This window comes from Rhinolophus sinicus, linkage group LG06 (assembly GCF_036562045.2).
Source record: "Rhinolophus sinicus isolate RSC01 linkage group LG06, ASM3656204v1, whole genome shotgun sequence".
Taxonomy (NCBI): Eukaryota; Metazoa; Chordata; class Mammalia; order Chiroptera; family Rhinolophidae; genus Rhinolophus; species Rhinolophus sinicus.
Window position 1 is genome coordinate 159,856,729 of NC_133756.1, and position 15,231 is coordinate 159,871,959.

The following is a 15,231-nucleotide window of genomic DNA, read 5'->3' on the forward strand; positions in this document are numbered from 1 at the left end:
AAGAGGCGTTAAGGGTGCTACCAAGGAGAATCAATTTATTGGCGAGGGGAGCAGTTGATCAGACCCATAAGTAGGAGGGGACAGGGAGCCCGAGGACAGGATGGGAGCGGTGTCCTCAGTCACTCTGGACACTGGGACCTCAAGGCTGGGGGGGAAATGAGGGTTTCAGGAAGAGGCTTAAAGATCTAACTCCAGTACCCCACTCTCTGGATGAGGAACCGGGGCTAAGGGATTGCAAACAGACTCGGGCTGTTTTGCTGTCTGGTCTGGAGGCTCACATCATCTCATCAGGGGCTGGCAGACGTTGGCGGGAGGGCTCTACGCCCCAGATCTCCCGGGCATACTGGGCAATGGTGCGGTCACTGGAGAACTTGCCGGAGGTGGCTATGTTCCTGATCACCATCCGCGTCCACTCTCTTGGGTTCTACAGACCAAAAGGGAGCTCTGGGTTCACTCTGCCAGTGGGATCCCCACCTTCTGCCTCATCCCAGCCAGGGCCACCAAAGCCCTGCCAGCCCCCGCCGGCCCAGGACCCTTTACCTTGTACAGGGCACTGACTTTCTCCTGGCATTTAATATAGTCTTCATAATCTGCAAAGACTTTAAACCTGGAGGGGAATGGAAAGGCAGGAAGCTCCATCAGGGGAAGGGCCGAGCCCATCCTTTCCCAGTGGACTTCTGGGGGCCTGGAGAGTGATGCTGCTTCAAGGGAGCCAGTCCCAACTGCCCACGACCCCTTTCCAGCCGCCCCACTGTGCCAAGCCCTGTTCAGCCCAGCAGCCCCACCTGCACCATCCCTGGTCAGCCAGCTCACCGGTCATGGTGCATGAGCATGTGCACAATGTCCTTGAACAGGTCGGGCTGTTTAGGGGAAAAGAAGCCACTGCTCAGCTGCTCGATGATCTGCCGAAGCTCGGGAATTCGGTCATAGTACTCCTGCGCGTTGTACCTGCAGGGAAGAGCTGTGGTCAGCGTCCGGAAAGGGAGTCCTGGCTCCTCCTCCAGAAAAAGTCCTGGAAGTCCCAAGCCGTATGGTCAGCCCTCCCCACAGCTGCCATAGGAGTTCCTTCCCTGGAGGCTCTCTCCCTTCTCTGCTCGGCCTTTTATCCCCATTATATGGATGAGGAAATTGAGGCCTGGAGAGGGCAGATAAGAAGTGTCAAAGCCAAGGCCCAAACCAAGTGCTCGCCCTCCCACACGCCACTGTCTCCTAACTAGTGTGTTTCCTCCGTGAGTGGCTTTCTCTTCCACTATCCGAAGTTCAATCCTGGCCTCGCCTTCGGGCTCCAGGAGGAGCCAACAGGTGTATACTCAGGAATGTCCTTAAACTCAGACTGGGCTTGTGGCTATGTTTGGCACAAGCTTTCCTCCAGTGTTCCACTTTCTAAGGCAGCACAATCCATCCCTCAGCCACCAGGGTTCAAAACTGCCCCCAAGGCCAGTCTCATCTCTTTCCTTCCCTCCCCTCTTCCAACCAGAAACCAAAGCTACTTCCTCAACAATGTCCTTATTCCCTATCCCCGGCACTGGCCTGCTGCAGCATTATGGTGTCACCCCCCACACACTGGTCTCCCACCTGCACTTTGTCCCCTCTAGTCCAGTCTCCATCCTGCAGCCAAAATTGTTCTTCTGGAGCTTAGTGCTGAACATGTTAGACCTTGCGCAAAACATTTGCCATTTCCCTCCTGTCCAAAAGACCAAGTCTGAACTTTTAGTCAAGCTGCACAGGACAAAGTCTTTCAATAATTACTGCCAATTCTCATAAACTGTTGGTGGGGGTGTAAACTAGTACCAACTTCCAGGAAAGCAATTTGGCAATATGGATCAAGAGCCTTAAGAACTCATACTTTTTGTCTCAGAAATAGTCCCTTCTAATAATTATCTTAAGGAAATAACAAGAGATGTGGACAGAGATGTAAAAGTTGATCATTACAGTAATATTTATGCTAATAGGAGAAATCAACCTCAATGTCTAACCATATGGAGCTGGTTAAATAAGTTATAGGATGTCCATAGGGTAGAACACTATACAAACATTTGAAATATTTTTGAAGACTAATGACATGAAAAATGCCTCTCCAATGTTAAATAAGAGATCAGGATTCAAAATTGTACACATATTACTCCCAACTTCTAAAAACTATCCACATGTACATATATATGTAAACATATGTAGAAAAAGAGAATTGTCCCTTTTAGTCTCGATAATGAAATTATGGATGACAGTTATTTTATTCTCTGTGGTTTTGTATTTTCCAATTAATGAGCATTATTGCTTTTATGATAAGAGAAATCATGATTTAAAATAAATGTTTAAGAATAGAGTGCCAGAAAAATGTCTCCTCATAGTGCCAGAATTTTTGCCATGGCTGCCAGGGAGCTAAGAATTTAATTTTACTTCCAATTCCAGAAATAATATTATCTCTTAGGATTGATATAATATTCTCTTCCTCTTCCCTCAGTTCTGTGTTACTTCTTTCTTTTCCCATTTTATTAACCTTATTCCTCAAGAGTTTTCCAGAATCCCAATGGCATAACTATGGCCTTGTATCGCCTGGACCAGCCTTCCTAGGCACGCCTCTTGCTCTAAGGCCTACCCTCCAGCGACCACACTTTGGTGTGTCCTGCCCACGGACTGAACTTTGGAGCCCTTCACCCCCATACCCTCTCTGGTCAAGCCTGTCCACGTCGTCCACCCGCATGCCAAAGATAAAGAAGTTCTCCTCTCCTGCCTCTTCTGCCATCTCCACGTTGGCCCCGTCCATGGTGCCAATAGTCAAAGCTCCATTGAGCATAAACTTCATGTTGCCAGTGCCTGAGGCCTCAGTGCCCGCAGTGGAGATCTGCTCAGAGAGGTCAGCGGCCGGGATCACTATGGGGTGGCAGCAGGGGGACAAGTTTAGCGCTGGGAAGAGTCCCACCCAAGCAGGGGACGCTGGAGTTAGGCTGGCCCAAGGCATAGCTAGATTCAGAGTCCCCTCCACCCCAACCCTCCAGTCTTCACCAAATGAGTCTCTCCCTCACCCCACCCCCACCTCTTGCTGATTCTTGAACAGCTGGGGTCTAACGTAGACTCCCCCGACTCTGCTCCATTGTGTGATTTGACGGACACCAACAAGGCCCATCTCTTCTGTAATTTCACCCATCCAGCCAGAAACTCCACCATTCCAAGGGCATCCTGGTGGCTTAAGCATCGCCCTCTCAAGATTCTTCTTTAAAGTGCAAGTACCCCAGGAAGAGGTGACTAATACCTCTTTCGGGCACTGAACTAATCAGAGCCTCTCTACTGTCCCCACTGGCAGCACCGCACCTTTCTCAGCCAGCGAGACTCGGTAGTTCTCCAGGAAGATCACGCGGAGTCGGTCTCCCACCACCGGGTCATGGTTGACCACATCCCCAATGGACGTGATGAGTTTGATGATCATCTTGGCCATGTGGTACCCAGGGGCAGCCTATGGGGGCATAGTCTGCAGTCAGCTCCATGGTCCAGCCCCCTACTCTCATCCTGCAACCCAGCCACGGCTGACCTCAACCTAGATATCAAAGGACCAGAGCAATGGTCTGTAGCCCAGCTTCTCACCTTCCCCCCAATCATCACAGTCCGAGGCACGACAAACTTATTGGGTTCCTTCTTGATGCCTGTGGAGAAAGAGAAGGATGAAGTGAGCTGGGTTTTCTCTCCGGGCAGTAGCTCCTGACCGTACCATCCAGCCAGGGTCCAGGAGGGGAGACAATAGGTCTGACTTGGGTAATCACTTGCTATGTGACCTCAGATCTGTCCATTCCCCATCTCTGAGCCTCAGTTTGCCTATCTGTGAAACGGGGATAATTCCATGTCCCAAGAGTTGTCCTGAGGACAAAGGAGGTGTTGACCAGGAGGCATGCAGTATGCTGCGAGGTACACAGTGGGAAGAACCAGGAGACAGAGGGGAGTCCCTGCCACTCACGGTTGTACAGGGTGATGATATGGAGGCAGTTGAGGAGCTGGCGTTTGTACTCATGAATCCGCTTCACCTGGACGTCGAATAGTGAGTTGGGATTGATACGCACTTTGTATTCCTTCTCTAGATACGCAGAGAACTTCAATTTGTTTTCCTAAAGGCAGGGGAGAGGGGAGAGCTCACCAATAGGCCTCAGCCTCAGGAAATCCTACAGTCTTCTTTCTTTCCCAGGAAGGTAGAGTATAGAGGGCTCACATGCCGTATTCATCCACTCCAGCATCAGGGCAGACATTGCTAATCAATGTCAGCACCCTTCCAGTGAGGTCTGATGCTTTCCCACCATGGACTCCACACAACTTCTACCAGTGGACTGAAGTTGCAGGAGAGATGAGCTCTATCGGCCATTGCTGACCCGGACGTCAGGCCTTCCAGGCCTCTCTGCTCCAGGCCTGGCACAGGGGTCCCAGGTTAGGGTGCGCCTCACCTGCTTCACTTTGGCCACATCTCGAATAAAGGTTTCGTCATCTACATAGGAGAGCAATTTGCGCAGCTGGTCCAGGTCTGAGATGTAGTCTTCCCCGATGCGCTGTGGGAAGAAGCTCTCAGGCCCATGTCCCTCTCTGTCCTCCTTCACAGAGGAGTCCCTTTCCAAGTCAGTCAAACCCTGTTCACTGCAGACAGCTCCTCCTTCTCCAGCTCTGTAAATGTCCATCTTCCTCCCCTCCCGACCTTGAACTGACCCCGGGAGACCTTCTTCCTGGCCTTTTCCTCATACAGGCAATGACCTCGAGCCCTGCTCCCAATCTCTGTCCCCTGCCAGTCTCACTTTAGATGTGACCTATTGATGACATCCTCCATTAGACTGTGAACTCCACCAGGTTGACCTTCCGAGGCAGAGCCTCCATTAGCTCATAGGACATCCTCATGCAAATAGAAAAATGGTTCCCTTCCTCCTGCATGCAAGGCTTGGAGAACAAAGTATAGCAAGGATTTCAGCCCTCACTGGGCACCCTACAGTGAACCAGCTACACAACCATACCCAGCGGATCCCTGCAGTGACCCATGTTGACCCCTACTGGCCAGACAGTGACCTCTTACCTCAGCAATGACCTCTGCCAGCCCAGGGTTACACATAACCAGCCAGCGCCGAGGTGTAATGCCGTTGGTCTTATTCTGGAACTTATGAGGCTCCAGCTCGTAGAAGTCCTTGAAGCTGCAGGATAGAGTTTTGGGGGTCACCACTCACCCCTGTAGGATGAAGGCCTCTTTCTGGGGGTCCCTATCTTGGTTTCTTGATGAAAGGGGCCTGGGGGTGAGGGGTGATGCTGGTGTAACGGGTGTCATCTGGGGACTGGACTGGACATCAAGGCTCCGGTGCTTGTTAAAGTGATGCCACCGAGGAAGTGGTCAGTGGTGCGGAGCAGTGAGGGGACGGGCCTACATGTGACAGAGGTTTGGAGTGGGCGGGGCCCAGCGGGAGGGGCGGGGGTCTCACATGGTCTTCTTGAGGATCTCAGAGTGGATGCGAGCGACGCCATTGACAGCGTGCGACCCGGCGATGCATAGGTGGGCCATGTTGATGCGCTTCACAGCGCCCTCCTCCACAAGGGACATGCGCCGCAGCCGGTCTATGTCCCCTGGGAACGCGGCTGCCACCCGCTGTGCCGGGAGAGCCCAGAGCTAGGACAAGGACGCAGGAACCGGGTCCCCAGCCCCACACCCACAGAGCTCTGCCCAGAGCCGTCCGCACTAGCGTCTCAGGCCCCACGCTGCCCATGCCGCCTCCGCTCACGTTAAGGAAGCGCTGGTTGATCTCATAGATGATCTGGAGGTGCCGCGGCAGCAGCGTCTCCAAGAGGTGCACAGGCCAGCGCTCCAGGGCCTCCGGCAGCACCGTGTGGTTGGTGTAGGCACAGGTCTTCACCGTCACGTCCCATGCCTGGCAGAGGGAAAGGGGTCAGGACCCCGGGCCTAAGCCCTATAGCTCTCCACACACACTGAGCAGCCAGGAGCCAGGCCCTGCCTTTGCGGTGCCAAGTCCTAGGAGACGCGCCCTCTGGCCTCTGTCTGCTAAGTGGGGCGTCCACTCACATCTTTCCACTCCCCAGACTGGGAAGGGAACCCTGAGGCGGAGCGAGTCAGGCGGGGTAGAGGGGTCCTGGAGCCCACCTTGTCCCAATCCAGCCGCTCCAGGTCAACCAGAATCCTCATCAGCTCGGGGATGGCCAAGGAGGGGTGCGTGTCATTGAGCTGGATGGCCACCTGTTGTGGGGGGGAGGGGGCAGGCAGAGAATCAGTCTGGGCTCCAAACCAAGGCTGTGGTTACTGTCCTTTGCTCCTTCAGAGTCCCCTCCAAGGGCCTGGCATGGTTGTAGGGCTGAGCTGGTGATGGAGGCTCTTATGGGCCAGCTGTGGGGCAATCGGAAGAGGGAAGCCCAGGTTTTGTTGCTGTTGATTGAGGATCCGGAGCAGGTCACCCTCACACACACACCCCGCGGTCAGCCTCCACTTCCCCGTCTATAAAATGTGCGGGCAGGCTGAGGCTGGAAAGGAAAGTGTGGCCCATATCACAGCAGGCAGAGAGGGCGGCCTCCCTGAGGCCTGGTACCTTATCTGGGAAAGCATCGAAGCTGGTGCGCACAGGGTCCCGGCAGCCAAACTTGGAGGACTTGAAGCGGCGGATGATGTCCTGGAGGGTAGCAGCCACTACAAAGTACTCTTGCTTCAGCCGAAGCTCCTTCCCCTCAAAGAACTGGGGACAATGTAAGGTAGGGCGGAGTCAAGGTGGTGGGCGTGGTCTAACACGACTGTGGGTGTGGCCAGGAGAGACTCCAACCACCCCAAGCCCCTCAGGTCCTCAGCTGCCCCCATCTCCCACCAAGAAGTAGTGATTGGGATAGTGTCAGGAGACGGGCACACAGACCAGGAGTATCGTGGGCATCACCAGGGAACAGCTTCTCCAAAGTCCCCATCCTAACCTGCTGCCCCAGGACTCAGGCATCCTCCTACTTAACAAGGGGGACTAACAGGACACACAGGGGACAGCAATATGCCCTGGGTGTGACTAGGGCACCAGAGAATGTCCCTCCCCTCTCCTGCCTTCTCCCATGCACACAGGCTTCCTACCCCAAGCCCCGGGGATGACATACGTTGTCGTTGGGGTACAGGACACGAGAGATGTTCTCCGCCAGGTTGCGATCTAGCACAGCCTGGATGTAGCCACCAACATTGACTGAGGGACAAAAGTGGGGACAGGGTCAGGCTTGGCCTGAGCATGGCTTGGAGTGGGTGGGGCTGCTAACTACTGGCGGCTGAACTCACAGTCCTTGAGGTTGAAGTCATTGGGGGCCTTGGCAGACCACAGGCGCATGGTGTTGACGAAGTTGTTGCGGTAACCAGGCACGGGAGTGTCGTAAGGCAGGGCCAGAACCACCTGCAGGGGCAGCGGGTATGGTGTAAGGAGCTGGACATCTGCGGTGCCTGAGTTGTGGGGCCCCGAGAGCTGGAACTCCAGGCTTTGTCCCTGCACTCCACCAACTCCCAACCCCAGGGTCTAGTCCCAGTTCTGAGCGACCACAAGCAAACCCCTCAGCCTCTCTTGGACCTCATCCATGCAGAGAAGACACCCCCATTGTGACAACATGGATGGACTTAGAGGGTATTATGCTAAGTGAAATAAGTCAGGCAGAGAAAGACAGATACCGTATGATCTCACTTGTATGTGGAATCTAAAGAACAAACAAAATAGAAACAGAATCATAGATACAGAGAACAAACTAATGGTTACTAGATAGGAGGGGGTTGGGGGGCTCAGTGAAAAGGTGAAGGGATTGAGAAATACAAATTGGTAATTACAAAATAGTCACTTGGATATAATGTACAGCATAGGGAATATAGTCAATAATGTTGCAACAAATATGTATAGTGCCAAGTGGGTACTAGACTAATGGGGGGATCACTGCATAAATTATATAAATGTCTAACCACTATGCTGTACACCTCAAACTAATATGAAATAATACTGAATGTTGACTATAACTAAAAAAAAAAAAAAAAGAGGACACCTCCAGTGTCTCCCATACCTCCAGCCCGCCCCCCACTTACTGGGCTGTCGTGAGGATTACAGGAGGAGTACTCTGCAGTGATGGGTGAGTGGCCTGCCTGGCCTGAGCACAACCTTGAGAACACTCTGAACTCATAAAAGGGCTGGGGGATCCCAGGGCCTGGGTAGAGGGGTCACAGAGGTCAAGTCCATCCAAGGGGCTTATGCCTGGTTGACCACAGGGCTAATTAGCAGTGACTACTGCTGGCCCCACCTCCCACAATTAGCAAACATCAATGATTGCTGCCAATAACTTCTTGCTACCATTGGGCCGGGGGCATAGCCACTCCTCCCTCCCCAACACTAAGTAGCCCCAGTTGGAGCCAAGTGGAAGCTGCAGCTCAGAGAGGGGAGGGTCTGGCCCAAGAGCCGACAGCTAGGCGGGCAGCCAGAGTCTCTGTTGGACCTTAGTGTGGATGACAGCAGAACAAATGCCCAGTTCTGAAAGCCTAGAGGTTTCTGTGCAGCCATCTGGAGGCTGACGGCCTGCAGCCACAGCAAGAAGACTGACTGAGCTGGGATTCGGACACCTAGACTGGCTTTAGGGCTCAGTCAAACTTGCTATGTGACCTTGAACAAGTCAATCCTCCCCTCAAGGCTTTGGTTTGCTCCCCTCTCCCCTTTCTGGCCTGTTGCTTTGCTTCCTGTCAAGCCTCCAGCTCAGATGTGTGGGGAAGTCAAGTCACTATGATTATTCTTTGATGAGTTGTGGGGTGAAGAGGAGCCAGGTCAAGGGAGGGAAAACTGGTGGAGCAGGGCAGTCTCTCTCCTCCTCCCAGTCTCTGCACTTGGCCTGGCTCCCTTCTGATCCTGTCTCCTGGCTCCCGCTGTGTGACCTCAAGTAAGTCACTTAACCTCTCTGAGCCTTAGTGTCCTCAATTGTAAAATAGCATTGGGTCCAGTAGCCTCCAGGGTCTTTCCCTTATCTCCCTGTTTCATCTAGATGCCTCCTCCTCCCCTCCCCCCTGGCTGGGTCCTCCTGGCATTCCCTGGCTTTGTCTTCACCTGTGTATCCACCCACTTAGGCCCCTCGCTGGTGTGCTCCACTCGGCCGTAGAAGTGCACAGGCAACGTGAACTCGGGTCGGGCCTTCTCCCAGGCGTTGCCATAGCGAAGCCAGTCATCAGCCTCCTCCATCTGATCCCAAGGTAGGTCAGGGAAGAAAGGAAGGAAGCATTAGACCCAGACTCACACCAGCATGGGTGGCAGGGAGGACAGGAGCAGTGCCCCTGGTGTGTCCTATACAGGGTGTAAATTAAAGGCTCTGGGGTGGGCCCCTGGTCTGGTGGGATATCCAGTGGAACATATGTGTATGGGAGTTCAAGAGGTTCCACAGGTATGAACCACCTGTCCCAGGAGTGACCAGCTGGTTTGGGGGCCAGCGGGAAGGGGCAAGGATGCTTTTCAACAAGGCTGGAGCTGGTTCTGGGTCTATCCAGAGATGGAAGAGCAAATGAGGGTCCCCACAAAATCAGGGCCCAAGGCTGCTCACCTGCCAGCCCCCGCAGATCTTCTGGTTAAAAATTCCAAACTCATAGCGGATCCCGTAGCCATAGGCAGCCAGGCCCAGTGTTGCCATGGAGTCCAGAAAGCAGGCTAGGGGTGGGCATGGAGGTGGGTGTCAGGGACCCAGCACAAAAGAACCCGATTCTGCCCACCCTGTTCCCTGCCACCCTGCCTACTTACCTGCCAGCCGGCCCAGTCCCCCATTGCCCAGGCCCGCGTCTTCCTCGATTTCCTCCAGCTCCTCCATGTCCAGGCCCAGCTAGAGGGGCCAGAGGATGGCAGCAGTCAGGGTCAAGGGCCAGCCGGCGAATCCCCAATCCCTAAGGTTTGCCCCACCGCCACCTTCCTCACACCTGGTAGACAGCCTCATCACAGGCATTCTCCAAGGCCAGGTTCACCATGGTGTTCTGCAGCGTACGGCCCATGTAGAACTCCAGAGACAGGTAGTAGATCCTCTGCCAGAGAGACAGATGGCCAGAGGGAGGGCATGAGTGCTGCCAACCGGCACTCAGCTGGGCCCAGCTGGGCCTACACCTCTCACACCTTCTGCCCTACTCCAAGTTATCCAGCATCCCAGCTCTGTCACTAGCATCCCAGCTCTGTCACCAGCATCCCAGCTCTGTCTCCATTTTCTTTCTCTCCATCCCAGGCTTTGGGACCAACAGGTAAGGTTCTGGTCCCAGCATTTCCTCTGACTTTGGACAAATCACTTTTCCTCTCTGAGCCTGTTTCCTTATCTGGAAAACGGGGCTAGCCATATCTACATCAGGCATTGAGGTGCTTGGGCAAAGTGGGAACCCTTCCCATCGCATACAAGCCTCCCAACAGCCCAGCAGGGAGTCAGGACATAGATAAGTACCTCCAAGGACTCCCTGAAAGGGGAAGGCCAAACTCAGAGAAAAAGTCATTTGCTCAAGGTCATGCAATGACTCACAGTGAGAGTCAGCCACCTCCCATCTTTGTAGTGCCTGGTTCCCCTTGGCCCTCAAGCCTCAGCCCCAAGAAGGGGACGGAGAGGCGCCAGGATCCAGGATGTGGATGGGGCCTGGTCTCCTGGTTTTCTGGGTCCCCTCCCTGCCCCACCCATCTGCCCCTCCCCCATCCCTGCCCCGGAGTGTCAGATTGCTGACCTTTACTGATGACCCCAAAAGACACTTGATCCCACTGCCCCAGTGGAGCACTACCCGCTGCCCAGACACACCACACACATGTTCAGTGACGCGTTCTTCCACTTCTAGTCTAACCCAGGCCACAAGTCTTCCTGCCCACCAGCAGCCCCTCCACTCTGAGTGGGCGCTGGGCCTCTGCAACCAGCCCTTCTGACCTGAGCACCCCCCATCTGCTTCTCTCCCCGGTTTCTTCCCCCTGGGTTGCCCCTGCACCCATTGCACCTAGCACCCCTGGATTCCCCAACCTCAGAAACCTGGAGTGACCCTTTATTTTGCTGCAGAAAACCCTGACCCTGGGAAGGGGCCGCCACTTGGTCAAGAACTCCCAGCTCCCTGCCAGGGCCCCTCGCCCAGGCGTCCCAAGCAGCACCTTGGGGTCCTTCTCATAGTAGTACTGTTGCGTGCGGATCCAGCGGCCAACGAGGTGGTCACGAACAGTGTGGGCCAGTGCAAAGTAGTAGTCTCGCGGGGTGGCCACATTGCGGTCCTTTACAAGTGTAAAATGTAGGTGCCGGTTGAAGTTCTTCTTCAGGTCGGTCACATTCTCCACGCCGGCCAGGCCACGCACGCTGATTTGCTTCCTCTTCTCCTGGTCTGACAGGGGCCGAGACATGGCTGCGGGAGGGCGGGCCGGACTCACTGGTGGCTGGGTGGACAGACGGCCTGAGCAGTGCCTCCAGCTAGGGAGTGAAGATCCCCAGGCGCCTGGTGATTTAAAGCCGGGCTCCGGGCAGCATGCTCCGCCTCCCCCCTCCGTGGGAGGGTCTTGGCCTAACAGCTGAGAGCTATTTTAGGGGTGAGAGGAGGAGAGGGGAGAGGGCTGGGGAGAACAGGCCGAGCTCCATACAGGGCCTGGCCAAGCCCAGCCTGGCTCATTCACAGCCCTGTGCTGACCCATTTCCTCCAGGACTCACACAGTGGGGTCTTCTGTTTTCTGTCCCGTCCCTGCCTTCTGCAGGATCAGAGACAGATGCAGCAGGAGGAGAGTTGGCTTTAGGAGGTGTAAATGGGGCAGATGTCAGGAGGCCCAGCCTTCATCAGAGCAGCTTGGTTGCTTTAGACATTTGCCCAGAGACTGCGAATCACAAGATAGGTGACCTCTGGTCAAGCTTCCATAGTGGCCCTACACTGGGGCGCTGTCATTAGCTGGACTCTGGTGGGGAGGCCACATGTTGTGGCAAGACGGGACAGGACCCCCCCGTAGGCTGAAGGGCTGGGAGTTGAGAGTCAGTGTGCCCCAAACAGAAGAGGTACAAGTAGCAGAGGACACTGGGCATCTGAGAGAAGGGGGACCAGGACCCTGAGTCCCAGAGGGTGGTATGGGATATGTCACCTGAGGCAGGGCAAGTGCCCCCACCCCACCCCCTACCAAAGCCGAGTTGCTCTGAGCTCCCCCTGTTGCTGTCCCTCAAGGAGCTCTGAAGTGACCTTTCGAGAGGGATGGTCAGATTGCAAGCCAACTTTGGCTAGGGGCCGACAGCCTGGAGCAGGTGCCCCTGGGAACTGTAGTCCTGTGGGCCCACAGGGGCCGCAGAAACTGAAGCATCCCCACCCATAATATTGGCCAATGGTACTAGGTCTTCCTGTGATGCAGCTGCCAGGTGACTGGAGACCTTCTCCCACTCACTCCTCCACCTGGGGCCACCCACTGGACAGGGACTTGGTGGGTCAGGTTCACCGCTATGACATCACCTGTAAAATGGGAGCCCCTGCACCCCAGGAACTTTACACCATTCATCTTTATAGCCTGGCAGCTCTAGGCCCTTCCTTTGGAGGCTTTCGTGGCCCCCAACTCACTGCTCATGGACTGGCCCCAGCACCAATTTACTGTGTGACCTTAGGCTGGTTGCTATACTTTTCTGAGCTTTGGGCTCCATCAAATGTATACTCTCAATAATATAAATCCTTCTCCCCCAGCTGCTGCCTCCTAATCTTGTGGAGGCCAACCCCTACTTTCTTCTCTGAGCAAATGAGCCCAGGGCCTTGTGTTATTTCAAAGGCTGCCTGGGCCTCCCAGGGCACTGGGCCGGCGGAGGGGAAGAACTGGCTGTACTGGTCTGAGGGCCAAGGAAGCCAGTCAGAGGCCTGAACAACTGCAGGATGCTATTGAGAGCCTGGTTGAGAAGGCCAAGCTGTTCCCGAGGACTTTCCAAGCCACAGCAGACCCCGCCTGGGGATTACAGCTCAGTGTGGGGGCCAAGCTGCAAGTCCTACCCAGGCCTTCCGATTCCCAGGCCCTGCTCTGCCCGTCCCAGGCAGCATCACTGAGCAGGTCCCAGGCTTCCAAGTGGAGGCAAAGGACAGGAAGAAAAAACCAAACTGTGCCTACACAGATGTAGTGGGAATGCGGAAGATCTTTTCATTTTTCTCGATTTCCAATTTCTTTTAAGTCTTCTAGATTTCCAAAAACGTTTGGCGGCACTTGTCTCTTCACAGCTTCCATCCTCAGCGCCCCCAAGCTGTGCCTCTGCACAGCTTCACCCCACTCCCCACCCTGGTCCCGGCCGCCTGGCCTGAGTTTCTGTGGAAGGCTGGCTGCTCGGAGCAGAGCTCAGGAGGCTCCTTGGCCGTTAGTTATCCCTTGACAAGGTTCACCATTTAGGGATGTTGTCACGTCACACCCCAACTGTGGCAACACTTTAGCTACACCTTCTTTGCACTGACAGGGCCCTAAGACTTTTTCCCTGCCACTAAGGAAGGACCTGCTCCCCTGTTTTTATCCTGCCCCCCCCCCCGCCCCCCGCAATCCTTTTCCAGTGGTTGGCCCTAAGGGCCGTCTTCCTATCCATTTAGTGCTCACTCTTCCTCTATACTAAAGGCACTTGCTGAACTGGGACATGTCCTGTTTCTACTGGGAAACAGATGTACTTTGAACTTGTTGAACTGCCTTTGTCGTGTCAGTGTTCCCCAACTCAGTTTCCAGGCTTTTGTCTTCTGCATGCCCCAGCCTAGCAGGCTGAAACCTGGAAGGCTCCCACTGCCCTACTTCTCGTTTCCCCAAGCCCTCTGGCCTCCCTCACCACCTCGTGTTGCATGTGCATTTTACAGAACCCTGAAAACACCCGTTTCCAACCTGAACTAACTCAAGGTTGTTTGTCTGACTGGGTTTCTCACCAGAAATCCTGCCTCCTTCCCTGGACCAACCTTAGGTTTCTCCACAGCACTTGGCTGGGTCTCAGTAACAGAGCCCTAACACCGACCTTTCCCACTGGCATTCCTTTCACTGAGCTTTGCAGGGGTGGGGACACTGCAGCAGCAGCAGCAGCAGCAGACAGGAACAAGGGGCGCAGTCCTCCATAACAGGGTCATGCAGAGGCCTCTCCACCCCAGGTGTCTCCAAGCAGGTGGGGAGGATTTCCCCATCTCTTCCCATTCTGCCACAAAAGCTGGTGCTTGCTACCCTTCCGAGGGCCACGACTGCCTGCTGTCTCTCCTCCATTTCAGGGCCTCGAGCTGCTTGGAGAAAGGCCCGAGAAAGGCCCGAGACTGATGCTTTCGTCAGCCACTTTGTTACTCTCCAAAACCTTAACAAAAGCTGACGGCAGGGAGCAGAAAAGGAGTGAGCACAGGAATGGAGCTGGCCCCAGGGGAGAGAGACGGAGGAGATAGCAGGGCTGTGGTTAAGTCATTTATTGATTTTATTTCTAAAACCCACATAGTGCCACTTTGCCTCTTCCAGAGCTTCAAAGAGCTAATTAACCGCCCAATGAGCCCACCAGGGAAACAGAGCTTGTGGGGGATGCAGTGAGGTAAAGCCAAGGTCAAAGAGGGTAGCCAGGCCTGGGCCCTGCCTCTAGTCCCTCAGTTAAGGACAAAGAGAAAGCCCTTTCCCCTCTCCTTCCAGTCAACAGAGGCTTGCGGCTGAGTTAGGGAACCCACTGAACTTTCCGAGGCTTCCTTAGCCCCTGCAGGCCTACAGCACAGAACAGGCACCCTGGACAAGGCCCAGACATGAGTTCTGCAGAAGACGTTAGCTCCAGCTCAGAGCTGGAATGCAGCCCAGGCCCATGTCCCCACTGGCGAGGTGCAGGGGGGAAAGCAGAAGCTTGCTTTCCCTTAGCCTTCCTGAAGGCAGGCAAGGCAGCTGAGGAAGCGCCAGCTGTAGCACAGCTCTCCCCAAGGGCAGAGTAGCAGCAGCGAGGACCTCACTGCCTCGTGGCAAGGGACAGGTATTGTTCTGGTGCCACAATAGGCACTGTCCACCGCCCCAGACACAAAAGAACCAAACAGCCTGACTCTGGCAAAGTGCTTACAAAGCACGAGGTGGGGCACTCACCCCCACCACTCCCCAAAGTCTGCAGCGCTGACAGGCCGCAAGTTACAAGCAGAGAAAGAAAAGCCACTTGGCGGTTTTAATTTTAGCTGCTCTGTGCCCGACTGGCAGGATTAGTTGGCTTGACCTTTAGTGCTGATGCTTCCCTAAGCCCGGGGCCTTAGTCAGGTGGCAGCTTCCAGGCACAAATCACAACTGGAGCTCATCAAATGTGGGGGTTCTGAGCCCCAGGGAAAGGCCT

The 15,231-nt window shown here is 54.8% G+C and overlaps 1 protein-coding gene across 1 annotated transcript; it reads right to left on the reverse strand.

Moving 5' to 3' along the window:
- Positions 1-15: 15 nt before the first annotated feature.
- On the reverse strand, positions 16-11,417 carry PYGM (glycogen phosphorylase, muscle associated). The gene is made up of 20 exons (XM_019737889.2): positions 11,088-11,417; positions 9,902-10,003; positions 9,729-9,807; positions 9,535-9,638; positions 9,048-9,179; positions 7,262-7,373; positions 7,090-7,172; positions 6,549-6,692; positions 6,110-6,202; positions 5,733-5,879; positions 5,436-5,599; positions 5,039-5,153; positions 4,425-4,526; positions 3,947-4,094; positions 3,580-3,638; positions 3,310-3,451; positions 2,664-2,871; positions 814-948; positions 541-607; positions 16-424 (listed from the first exon to the last, which is right to left on the reverse strand). Exons 1-20 carry the CDS (start codon positions 11,328-11,330, stop codon positions 275-277), a joined length of 2,529 nt encoding a protein of 842 aa, XP_019593448.1. The 5' UTR covers positions 11,331-11,417; the 3' UTR covers positions 16-274.
- Between the last annotated feature and the right edge of the window lie 3,814 nt (positions 11,418-15,231).